The sequence below is a fragment of the Vombatus ursinus genome, unplaced genomic scaffold, assembly GCF_900497805.2.
Source record: "Vombatus ursinus unplaced genomic scaffold, bare-nosed wombat genome assembly UNPS02014448.1, whole genome shotgun sequence".
NCBI classification, from domain to species: Eukaryota; Metazoa; Chordata; class Mammalia; order Diprotodontia; family Vombatidae; genus Vombatus; species Vombatus ursinus.
Window position 1 is genome coordinate 335,063 of NW_020954226.1, and position 13,254 is coordinate 348,316.

A 13,254-nucleotide genomic window follows, 5' to 3' on the forward strand; every position below is an offset into this window, starting at 1 on the left:
CTCTCCTCATCACACATATGCCTTCTGCCATGATTTCCTCCTTCTTTCCTCTTTCACATGAACAGATTACCTTTCTTCTCGCCAAGGGAAACTCTACCATATGAATGAGGGATCCCATTCCATCCCATCTCCTTCAGCTGATTGCCCCTCTCTGTCATTCACAATACTCACATCATTCTCTCTGTCTACTACTGTCTGGTTCTCTGTTGCCTACAAATATGTCCTTTTCCCTAATTCAAAAAAAACTGTTACTTGATCCATCCATCCCCATAGCTATTATCCCATATCTCTCCTTCCTTTTATGACTCAAATCCTTGAAAAATATATCTATAATAGGTGAATCCACTTCCTTTCCTCTTCATCTCCTCTTAATTCTTTACAAGCTGGCTTCCAGTCTCATTATTCAATTAAAATTGCTCTATCTAAAGATATGAATTCTTCTCCTTGGTATTCTTGTGTCTCTAAGTTTTCATGGAATTATTCTCCCCCTTGACAGCTTCAAAACGTTCCAATTTCTGTCAAGGGCATTACAATTCTCCCTGTCACCCAGGCTCACAACCCTAGATTGAGATCATCCAACACATAGAAGCTAATGATATCATCAAGAGAAGTAATGTAGAGATAAAAGAGAAAATAGACTAGGACAGAGCCTTTAGGGATGTGGCATGACATGGATGAAGATCCACCAAAGCCTGAAAAGGAATAGTTGAATAGGTAGGAGGAGCAAAAGAAAATGGTGATCAATGGTATCAAAGGCTACAGAGAGTTCAAAAAGAATGGGGATTGGAAAGAGACCAAAAGAAAATGGAGGCTGTAAGTGAACTGATCTGATTATTACAAAATTTAGCTGAATCAGAGAAAAGCAAGACAGTTTTTTGCTAGGAGGAGAGGAGGAAGAGTTGCTAGCAAAGAGAAAACTAACAATTTTTGTACTCAGAATGAGCAGTACAGCAATCCCCAAAGGAAAACAGCAGGAAATGCAAAATAAAATTCAGTTAGATGATCCATAGAGTAGGCAGTCAGAAACTTTAGGGAGCTATTAGGAGGAATGAAAGAGAAAGAGAAGCAGGGAGGTAAGGAGGAAGTACATCCTCATGGCTTATTATTTGGAATAATTATGCTTACAAAATTATACTGAAACTCAGATGATCCTGCATTGCTAAGAGTTTCAGGTGTTTAACTGTGGAGCTGTGAAACACTAAATCGGTTGCGATAATTACTGCTATGCTTAACATTATGAAGAGAAAATGGATTGCCCCTTTGTTTTTCAGCCAGCTATTTGAGTATTATGTATGTGGAATGTTTGAATACACCCAGTAGAAGACATAAGTTCCTCTCAACCTTTGGGAACTGAAGGCCCATAGACTCCCAGGGAAGTGTACCTGATCTACTTGTCATCTACTTCTTATTCATTGCCCCCAAGAAAATTTCAAAAACAGAGGGAGACTGAGCCAAGAATGATTGCTTTATATGTTTATTTTGCATTGGAAGAAAATATTAAAAGTTGGTGAAAGAGGTTAAGGGCTAAAGAGAGAAGTTTATGCAGCAGCCAGGCAGTAGGCAGAGCTTGGCATTTAAGGATATGACTGGAAATTCTTGGACAGCATTGATTCTGAGGTTGAAGAGAATCATCTTCTAGAAAACATAAAAGAGAAGTCAGTGAAGAGACAAAGAAACAGAAGTAACAGTTTCCCATGAGCTAGCAGAACTTAGCCCCAAAATGCCAGAGGTTCAGAAAAAGGCACCAATATGAGTGGGAAAGAGCAGAGGATTTGGAGTCAGAAGGAATGGCTTCCCATTTGGGCTTCACTGATTTCTGAAGGTCATTTGTGTGATCTCTCTAGGTTGAATTTACAACAACTGAAAAATGGGCAGGCTAAACTAGACAAAAAGTTCTAAATCTAGAACCCTTTGAACTCAGAAAGGGAGAGGCCACTACTAAGAACCTACCATGTGCAAAGCCATGGACAGGGTGATTTCAATGTTCCTGAAACTTTGTGTGCAAATAAGCTTTTTGTCCAACTGAATCATGTATTGGAGAGACCATAAGAAAGCCCTTGGAGAAACTTGGAGGGGAAGAATGAAGGACAATTTCATCACCACTTTCAAATAAATCAAATCATGATTGTTATTATTATTATAAGATCCTAGATTTAAAACTTGAAGAAATAATAGGAGTGATCCAATCCAACCTCACTCATTTGGCATAACAGGAACCTGAAGCCAGAGGTTAAGGGACTTTGTCAAGATCACACAGGTAGTTGAAACTACTGACTCCACAATTATCATTCTTCACACTGCTTGTCCTAAGGGAATACACTTTAGCCAGCTGTTCTCTCCTTCCACAAAAAAAAAAAAGAACAAGAAGCTATAGTCTCAAAATGAAAGGCCTGGTAATAGATGGAAATGTGCCTAATCATTTCTAATATGCAGAAAGATGAAACAGTAAGACAGAAATTCAAAGGAGGCTGAAAGCTATTTGAGATAGGTAAAATAAGGTGATCCCTCTGACACGGTTTGGATGTTGACATTCCTGTGGTTGAATAGGACCAAGTAGATGCTTACATCTCAAGTGAAGTATAGGAGTTTAGATTATTCTGGAAGATTCTCTACAAGTCTTTACAGAGTACATACCTTAAGCGTGTTCCGGGGTGCAAGCTTCTGCAGAAACAAAGACATATGTGAGTGGATTTGCCAAAATCACTTCATACCATACAGTTCAAACAATTATACAAGATCTCCTAAGAAATTAGTATAGAATAGCTTCTAAGAGAAGGGAATAATAAGAAAAGAAGAGAAAGGAAGGGTTTAGGGTTCGGGGGATAGTGGAACAGGGCACAGCAAAGTTGAGCTGATTCCATTCTAATTACCAGCTTGTGTGGGTATGCTGATCTTTGCTGCATTAAATCCTTTAAGACTGACAAAGTTCTTATACTCCTCAAAGGCTTGTGGGTTCTCCTCTGCATCTGGACCTGGAGAGGGCAGAATAAATAACTGTTCATTTAACTCAATCCTTCTCTGGTATTGGTTTCTATTATAGTTACTTCCTATAGTGAAAGTGTTGGGTTTTGCTCCTTGGTCAGTTAAATTGCCAGCACCAAGGGAGAAGAGACTAAGTATAGTAAGCAGTTTAACACTCTTATCTTCTGCAAAGAAATGCCCTTCTACCACACATTAAGTGCTTCCAAAACCTACCTCTTTATAGAAAAACCCCTCTAAACTATACACTATACACTATACACTAAAACAAAATAGCCCCAATGCCCCCAAATCTCCAGAAATGTGATGGAAGAAAGAAAGAAGGTATGAAGACACACTGTCTTCTTCCTCCTGCTGCTTTTTTGAAAGCAGCAATTTTGCCTTTTACAGACTCATTAAAGGGCAGTTCGGTCAGTATTAGCAGCCTGGGAATGTGATTGGTAAGCAATGTCTCTGTTGCCGTCAAACCTCCAGATAGCAAAAATTTTGAGGGAATTCATAGAATCCACTGACCACTTTATTGGGCTTTGGTTTGTATGAAAATGGATCCCTTCCTGCACCTTCTAGAGATGCCAAATCTAGGAATGTCTGCCGAGAAGGAAGAATCAGTATGAACAATTTCTAACAGCTGCTCCACATCTTAGCATTCTTCTCTGGGAGGCATTCACAGAATCTCATGTTACTTACTGACAAGTTGGGCGAATCTTATTTGTGTGCCATGTAACTCGCTTTCACAGAAGACAATCCAATGATCCCTCACAGATGTCTTTTGTATGAGTACCTGGTGTTTGCCCTCATCTGTGGAGATGGTGAGGACATATACCTTTAGCATCTTTAATTCTCTTAGAAAATCTATTGGGAGGAGACTACAGAGGTCTTAAGATCTCACTCTGTCAGGAAGGACCCCAGACCTTGTGGGCCACAGCATCCAAGAATCAAGAAAAAGAGCTAGGTGGCCCCATGACAAGGACTCTTCCCCTTTGACCTGATATGACACTTTTCTAAGGCACTTGTCATGTAATATTGTATGTTTAAGAAGCCCAGGACTAAAGGTTTAAGAGTTTCAAGAAACTTTTAAAAAAGCTACAGTTTAACTCCTAATTTCACAAATAAGGAAACTGAGACCAAGAACGTGATTTGTCCTACTTTAGAGGGATAGTATGTTGAACAGATAGAACAGAGAAACAAGCTTGGAGTTTCTTGGTCCTGAGTTCAAGTCTCAACTCTGACATATACTACCAATGTTACCATGGTAAGTCACTTAAATTCTCAATACCCTCAAACAATTATCAAAGAATATAACTTTGCAGAACAGATGCTGTCATGTCTTGATAGGGGGAGTTTCCTTACTGGAAGTTCCTGATACCAATGAAATCATAAGTCAGGCCCAAAGTAACAAAGAAAGCAAGAATACATGGGTGTCTGTGTTTGTGCCTTTGGCAAGAATCACCTTGAACTTGAAGTGTGCCCTTCCCTCAATGAACACAACAATGTTTTAAACATTAGAGTTGTTTAATAAATGTTTGTTCAATGAGGGCAGCACCAGCATGATGTCATCATCCTTGTCTTTAGGAAATTATTCAGGTTCTATTCTCCCCAACATATAAATGGAAAAATCCATCTTAAAAAATTATTACAGGGATGGCTTATTATTTGCATATGCCTCTTCTATACAGATCTTTCATCCCAAGAATGTAAACAACTGCTTTAGTACCCCATCTTTGCATGTCTTGCCCTTCCACCCAAGAAACATTCTGGAGAGTCATCATATTAAAGTGATAATGAACCCTAACATGCTACACGTTTTTCTAGATGACTTATGAATCCTGAGAATAGTAGTCAAGCACTTTTGGCCAGTGAAGTATCTAATGTGAGAGAGAAGTTAAAGAAGTATTCTTATGATTTCCCAAAGCAAATCATAACAGCAGCTACTTAACGTGTCTTTGCTACCCCAAACCCTAACACCCAGGGAATTAATCAGTCAGTTCTGCATACAGACAAACCCACTCATCAACTCAGTCCATGCCATGGAAAAAGAGTGCAAATTCACTAGATATTGTCAAGAAACCACAGCCGTTGGACTCCAAGAATAAAGGAAAGTCTCAAGTCCTAATCTTTGCTTGGGCCTGACAGACCACCTCTAAGGAGGCCAGATCTCAGGTTGAAATTCTTTTAATATGGAATGTTTGATTCACTTACCATTGGAAAATAACCCAGGCTTGTTTGTTTTCAATAATATCTTTTTAATCTCTTTGCACTTGCCATTTTTGCTGGAAAACAGAGCACATGTGAATGGTTTTGCTGGAGACAAGAAGAGGAAGAGAAGTTTATATATCATTGAAATCAGGAGAGGTGATTTGATTCCCCAGTCCTGACCCAGTTCTCAGTGTTGCAAGCACAGGAGAATGTCCAGAAGCAGATTTGCATTACAGCCTGTGATCTGATTATTTTCACTCATAGAAAAGAAGCATGTGACATAGCATCCACTCTTTTGAATAATGAAAAATCTTTGGTGCAATCTGTAGAGCTGGGGATCACGGAACACCATGATCTCCAAGAAATCCAAACACAAGTGACCCCAAAAGACATAAAGAGGAGTGCATGGTATGAGTAGGCTGCAGTATATAACATAGGATAACTTGTATTATGAACTACATGGAACAAAGGCTTCCACAGGGAAATAAGTAAAGTTTAGAGGAGGCCTGAGGCCATGTGGGGACTAGCAGACAAACTGTGAATCAGAAAAAGTTAGTCAATGAGTACATTGTAAGCATTTCACTCATTGCTGAGAAAGTAAGCCTAAGCTTCATGTTCATATGTGTTTGTATGTGTATATGTACATATATACAGATATGTATGTGTGTAAGTGCATACTTTAACAATAATTTTTACTTAATCCTTCTGAGACTCTAACCTTAACTCTAACACAGTATGTATGCTGTGTGTGGTCAGATTAGATATGCAGAGGAAAGCAAGTAATAAACTTTAGCCATGGCCCTAAAGTAGGAGAGATAAAGATGAAGTAGGCTTATAGGACAACTATGGGCAGTCTACTTACTTGATAGTATATTTGGCCTCCAGATCACCATCATTAAGGTGAGTGATTGTCAAGGGTGACATCTCCTTAGGCTTCTTCTTCCCATGAAATTCATTGTCTGTCACCATGGCCTTTACAAAGTATGTACCCTAGAGGGAATTGTGATATGTAGCTAAAACTTGAAAGAGGAAAACTTAGGGCATAATGGGACTGAACTCGTCACAGACATCTCCTAATGATCTGGATCTTCATCACACACTCAGAAAAGAATCTCAACTCTCAAGCAAAAAAAATCTTGCAAGAGCCAGTTGCCTCAGGACTACCATAGACCTGTTGGCAACATACGTAAAGTTCAGTTTTTTAGGAAGAAGTCATTAGGTTGAAGTGAACTAGCCTTGAGAACCCAAACCTATCAAGCTGGCCCAACTCTGACATGGCTCAAACAGAAGCAGACATTTGGCACTGAACTCCCAAGCTGAATTCCTGAAGAAAGTGACTTTGAATCCTTGGAGACCCAACTCCACTCAAGAACATTACTTTCTCTGAATGGCCATTAGCAAGGATAAAATTGACTGAATCAAATCTCCCATTTCCAGTTCATTCTGGACAGAGTCAATTAAAGAAATAGAAGTGAAATTCTTGACTTGGAATCTACTTCCTGCACTGACTTTCGCCCGTACACAATCCAAGATTTTCTAAAAAAATATATAGCACTGAAATTGCAGTACATTGCAGGATGAGAAGGTTACAGGGCTACAGACCCAAGTTGAAAACATCCCAGTGGGACTCAAAATTTGAAATGACAGTCTTTTACTTGTATACATCCCTACTTCTAATCTACAAGATCTCCCAATGAAGGCTCACCTCAAATTGTTCTTCAGAAGGGGATGACTCCTCAGCTTTGAGGATAGAGAACAGTCTTAGTGCTATGGTGAGGAAAAGGACTTTCATCTTCTCAGATGTTCACAGGTCTTTACCTTCAGTCACTCACTATATGAAGCTGGTTAGAAGGTGTATACTCCTCTCCTAACATCTTTCTCTATAAATGTATCCTGAGATCAATATGGCATTGAAAACTGTTATCTTTTTTGCACAGTGTTCCAGTAAGTCTTACAATAGGGCACTGGGGGTAAGGGAAAGGTGAAATAACATACTACTGTTTTTGGAAGTCCTATTCCTTTCTTCATTTTGAATGACTACTTGTTAAAATCCATCCACATAATCAATTAGACCTAATTTTTTGAGTTTCTTCATCTTCCATGAGTTTTAATAATTGATGCATTTACTGTTGTAAAAGAGATGGTTATCAGAATAGAAAGTAGTTCAAATATTCTTTGAGCAACAAAAAGAAAATCAATGGCTTCAATCCAACCCCACCTTTTCACACCCCCTCATTTTTGTTGGCCCATTTTATAAAGTTTTTCATGTACATTGAAGACTTCCCCTAGTTCTATGTCCATGATGTAGTTAAACACACACACACACACACACACACACAAACACACATGACAAAGCCAGAGTCAGAAATTCTGGGTTTAGATGTCAGTTCTCTTACTCATCCCACCTTGAACAAGGTTCTCCTCTCAATTATAAAGTGCTCTTAACTTCTAACACCTTCACAATGATGCTATAAGGCAACAAATCATATATCATGATCTCCATTGTGAAGGCAGAGAAAACCTGTATCACTTCCCTGGCATCACAAAGAGTAAAAGAACTAGAACCAAAGTCCAGGTCTCCTACTGTTGGCCCCACCACCGTCACAAATACATCACCTAAAAATAAAATTGTCTTCTTTCTCAGAAGCCTTATAATTATCTGAGTTGGGGAGACCTGATTGAGAACTTGACTTAACCCAGGATGTTTGGATCAATGTTGTTGGTCAAAGAAAAGCTGGCATTCTACTAATTGGGGTGAGTTTTGCTGATCAAAGTGAAGTTCTCTGGGACATTGAATCTTGTATGTTTAACTTCTTTGAAAGTAATAAATCATTTTTTGCAGGTCACTCAGTAACAACTTCACTTATGTGAAGTTTCCTAAGAAAACATATTTTTTTCTTGCAAACATAAATCTTTGACTAGTAGTTGGTTACTTTATCTATTGATAATTTTTCTGTGACTTACCAATCAATAAACATTAATTAAATGCCTACTTTGTGCAAGCTACTGTACTAGCCATTACCCCTCCCATCCTCTTCTCTTCCCTTCCCTGCCTTTCCATCATTCCTCTCCATTTTTCACATAGAGTATCATACCTTTATCTTCAGGTTCTCTTCCCTAAGGAATGTAAATTGTGATGGCTGAAACCTAGCACAAAATCCTGAGGTTAACCTGCTAAATTTATTTCTTAAAGACCACCCCTTAAAACAAATTCAGTCTGGATCTCGTTGATTGGTCAACAATAGGTCCCAGCCTAGGGTCCACTTAATGGTCATTGATTGGGCTTTAATGACTCAGATATAAATAATATAATATAATATATTAAATTACATATATAATATAACATATTATATAAATAATATAACATATTATATAAATAATATAATATAATATAAATAGTAACTGCATCTCCTTTGGCCAGAAATTCTGAGGGTCTTCCACTCCCAGTTTCATCTTTTTTTTTTTAATTAGGTGAAAGGGGCCATTCCTTGCCTCATTCCTTACTAACCTTAATCACTGATCACTTAATCTGTTAATTACTAATCATTTATAGCAACTCTTTTTCTGAAGTTAAAGAATTGAAAAGTGAGGGGATACCCATCAATTGAAAATGACTGAACCGATTGTGGCATATGATTGTGATAGAACAATATTATGCTATAAGAAATGACAAGCACTATGGTTTCAGAAAAACCTAAAAAGTCTTACATGAACTGATGCAAAATGAAATGAGCAGAACCAGGAGAACCATGGACATGGCAATACAATATTGTAATGACAATCAACTGTGAAACTGAAATCAACTGATCTATATGAAGATCCACAACAATCTTAACACTGCAAAAATTGCTATCCACTTCATGATAGAATAATGATGGACTTCTGCATATAGTGCAAAAGAATATTGCATATTGAAGAATATTTTTCCTCTTCATTTTTCTTCTTTTTTTTTTATTTGCTACATGGTAAATGTGAACATTTGTTTTGCATGACTTCAAATGTATAATTAGTTTCATATTTCTTGACATCTCAATGAGAAAGAGAGGGAGGGAGAATTTGGAACTGAGATTAAAAATTAAAAATAATTTTTTTTAAGAAAAACTCTGATTCACAAATAGAAAGTGTTATTTGGCTTAATCCATGGGTTTCAGGCCTGTTCTTCCACTGTCTTTTCTGCTATTTAAGTTTTACTTTCATCCTTATCTTCTTTTAAAATTAAATTGATTCTTTTTCTTCCTTTTGTTCTTTTGTTATCACTGTAACCTTAAAATACATCAGTCACTTTTTATTTCTAGTTTTTCCCTTATTTTTCTGGAATAATTTGTTACCCTTACTTTTCTCAGAAATTGTCTTTATTTACCTTTCTTGGACTTCTGTTGTCTGTGATGTTTGCAAAGCAAATAGTGAATTTTGCTTAAACATAATGTATTCCTAAAAATCACCTCAATATGCAAAGGTGAGCAATAAAAACCCCAGGACTGATGAGAAAATGGAGTTAGGGCCATAATACTCAAAAACTTCATCACTGACACATAAAAAAGATGGTAACCTAATAAAAATGATAGCACATTTTTATACTTATTAAATTATTAAGAAATACATAAATACCACATTAAGTTGTAGCAGTATCCTCAGCCTCAGGCAGTTGCTTATCCTTGGCCCCAGGTTTCTGCAGGACCAGGGCTGGCAAAATAGCATAGCCAAAGGGTAAACTTGATGGACTTCAACCCCAGGACCCAACCTTTGGCCAGTATGGAATGTGGGTGATGAGATAGAAGCAGACCAGTCCTCATCTCACCCTAGCTCCCACTGCACCAGAAGATATACAATAAATATGTTATTTTAGCTTGAGAAAGACCCAAAGTTAGCTTGGAGAAGTGGGCATCAGAAAGGCTGGAGCTTGGGATTTATAGTGAAATGCTACAGTTTCTCTATTGTCTTGCTGTTTTTCTCAGGAAAGAAAAAGTAGCACATATGGAAATACAAAATTCAATTTATGATAAAATCATTCCCCAATCTATCAGTCATGTTGAAATAAATTTGCATTTTCAAAAGAAGCATTATATCAGACCTAACTGTAATTTTTTAAAAATTTATTTATTTATTAATTTTTAGTTTTCAGCATTCACTTTTATAAGGTTTTGAGAACTAAATTTTTTCATTTTCCCCCTTCCCCCTCCCTAAGATGACATGCAATCTGATATAGGTTATACATATACAATCACATTGAACATATTTGCACCTTAGTCATGTGAAAAAAGAATCAGAACAAAAGGGAAAAACCTTGAGAAAGAGAGAACTAAAAGATAGAGAGAGAAAGAAAGAGAGAGAGAGAGAGAAATAGTATGCTTCAATCTGCATTGAGACTCCATAATTCTTTCTCTGGATGTGGGTAATATTTTCCATCATGTGTCTTTTGGAGTCTTAGATCCTTGAATTGCTGAGAAAAACTAAGTCTATCAAAGTCAGTCATTGAATAATGTGGCTGTTACTGTGTACAATGTTCTCCTGGTTCTGCTCCCTTCAGTCAGCATCAGGTCATGTAAGTCTTTCCAGATTTTTCTGAAACCTGCCTGCTCATCATTTCTTATAGCATGATAATACTCCATTACATTCATATACCATGACTTGTTTAGCCATTCCCCAGTTGAGGAGCATTCCCTCAATTTCCAATTCTTGGCCACCACAAAAAGAGCTACTATAAATATTTATGTACATGTGGGTCCTTTTCCCTTTTTATGATCTCTTTGGGATGCAGGCCTAGTAGTGAAATTGCTGAATCAAAGGGTATGCATAGTTTTGAGGTCTTTAGACATGGTTCCAAATTGCTCTCCAGAATGGTTGGATCAGTTCACAACTCCACCAACAATGCAATAGCTTTCCATTTTTCTCACATCTCCAACATCTATCATTTTCCTGTTTTGTCATGTTAGCCAATCTGATAGGTGTGATGTGGTACCTCAGAGTTGTTCTGATTTGCAACTCTCTAATCAATAGAGATTTAGAGTATTTTTTCATATGACTATAGATAGTTTTAAATTTTTCATCTGAAAACTGCCTGTTCATATCCTTTGACCATTTATCAATTGGGGAATGACTTGTATTCTTTTTTTTTTAATGATAGCAGTGTAGGGAAATGTATTTCCAAATCATTGTTATTAGAAAAACCATTTATTCAATCACAAGTGGCTTTTAAGCTCACAAGCCTTATAATTTGGAAAAGCATTAGTGCAAAACACATTTTATTAAAGACACAATCAGCACAACAAAAAGGTAACATATACATGGAACAACCCTTTATGTTGAGGGGGTGGAATGTTACTACTTATCTTCTTAGACTGGGAAACAGAGGTGACAAGGAGCAGTAATAAGTCCTAATTATCTTGATAGGAAGATATACATCATTGTAAATGAAATCACATAAGATAAATGAATCTCACATTAAAATTACTGGGAAACACACATAAAGCTTATACATATAAGCATATAAGTTTAAATTCACAACTGTTTGATCAGCTCAAGTTTAATGGGCTAAATATTATAAGCCATTGTTGTTAAAGTTTCTTGCTCTACTATTCTAGATAGAGGCCTAGGTAGGTGTTATGGTTTTTGGCCCAGGCAAAAGGCTCTAAGGCATCTGGTCTATGACTCCACTTCCTCAAACTGAAGTCCTTGGGAATTTTAACAGGAGTTATGGCTACACTGAGACATAGAGTCCAGGGAACCTAAAGATATATAATACAGTGATTCTCAATTTGTGTGATATAAGAAAACACTTAAGGTAGTATGTAGAAGTCATATCTAAACCTAGTAATTACCATAGAAACGGGCACTGAGAACGAAGTAATCACAATATTCAACATTTATACGGTACTTGATTATGGTATGGACAAGGCACTGTCCTAAGCATATCAAGATCATTATATTATTTGGTCCTCCCAACAATCTGAGGGTAGGTACTATTTTTATACATTTTACCAATTAACAAACTTAGATAAACAGGTAAAACTATGTGCCTAAGGTTGTTGACCAATAAACTTCTCAATGCCAAATAACAATTGCAATTTGTATTAAGTTATAATCTACTATAACTACCCTAATAGGGAAATACATCTCACCTTAAATTAGTTTTAAAATAAACCTCAATCAAGCAAAATCACCTCTGATTTTAAGATCACAAATGATACTATTTTAAAATCTCAATTTACAAAGTGCCATTAGATACCAGCACTTTTAAACTTAAAGCCTATTGTTATCAATTTGATTTATTTTCAAAGATTCCTGGTGATGTTTCTCATTCCTATAAACTTTTTCTTTCTTCTCATTTAAATGACTTAAAGAAATGAATCTATTTCTTCATGTTTTTAATGTAGCCATATTGTGTACTTTAAGGGGGTGGCCTCACGCTGCCCAGACGATTTGCCATTTTCTGCAGTGTTAACCTTGAGAAGGGGGATTTTAAGGATGGAGCACTTCCAAAAATGCTGAATGTAAAAAGGACAACCAAGAAGAATAATTTTCATTAAAAAGAAGCTACTTCAAGTGTTTTACTCAAGCAATAATGCCTTTTCTGGTCATAAGTGAATTGTCCACAACCTATTGTTGAAACCACAATGAGTATTTTTAGAATTACTTAAATAAAATATTTTACTTAAATTTGCAAGGAACTGAATATGTTAGGCCAAAAGGAGTTAGTCTATTTTAAATGCTAGTATGTGATGGTATTTTCTCCAACACCATTTGTTGTAAAAGCACTTAGTCATAGCTTTGTTTCTTCATTGCCTATTCTAATTCCTTTGATTTCTTTTTCTTCTCTTATTGCTAAAGCTAACATTTTTAGTACAATATTCAATAACAGTAGTGATAATGGACATGCTTGTTGCACCACTGATCTTATTGAAAATGCTTCTAGCTCACCCCTATTACATAAAATGCTTGCTGATGGTTTCAAGTAGATGCTACTTATCATTTTAAGGAAAACTCCATTGATTCTTATGTTGTCTAGTGTTTTTAATAGGAATGGGTGTTGTAGTTTGTCAAAAGCCTTTTCTGCATCTATTGAGATAATCATATGATTTC

At 36.7% G+C, this 13,254-nt stretch overlaps 1 protein-coding gene across 1 annotated transcript; it reads right to left on the reverse strand.

The window, feature by feature from the left end:
• Positions 1-2,635: 2,635 nt before the first annotated feature.
• Positions 2,636-6,967, reverse strand: LOC114042414 (late lactation protein B-like). Its single transcript, XM_027861103.1, has 6 exons — positions 6,881-6,967; positions 6,038-6,165; positions 5,179-5,249; positions 3,667-3,777; positions 2,871-2,972; positions 2,636-2,661 (listed from the first exon to the last, which is right to left on the reverse strand). The coding sequence occupies exons 1-6, from the start codon at positions 6,965-6,967 to the stop codon at positions 2,636-2,638; spliced, it is 525 nt and encodes a 174-aa protein (XP_027716904.1).
• Between the last annotated feature and the right edge of the window lie 6,287 nt (positions 6,968-13,254).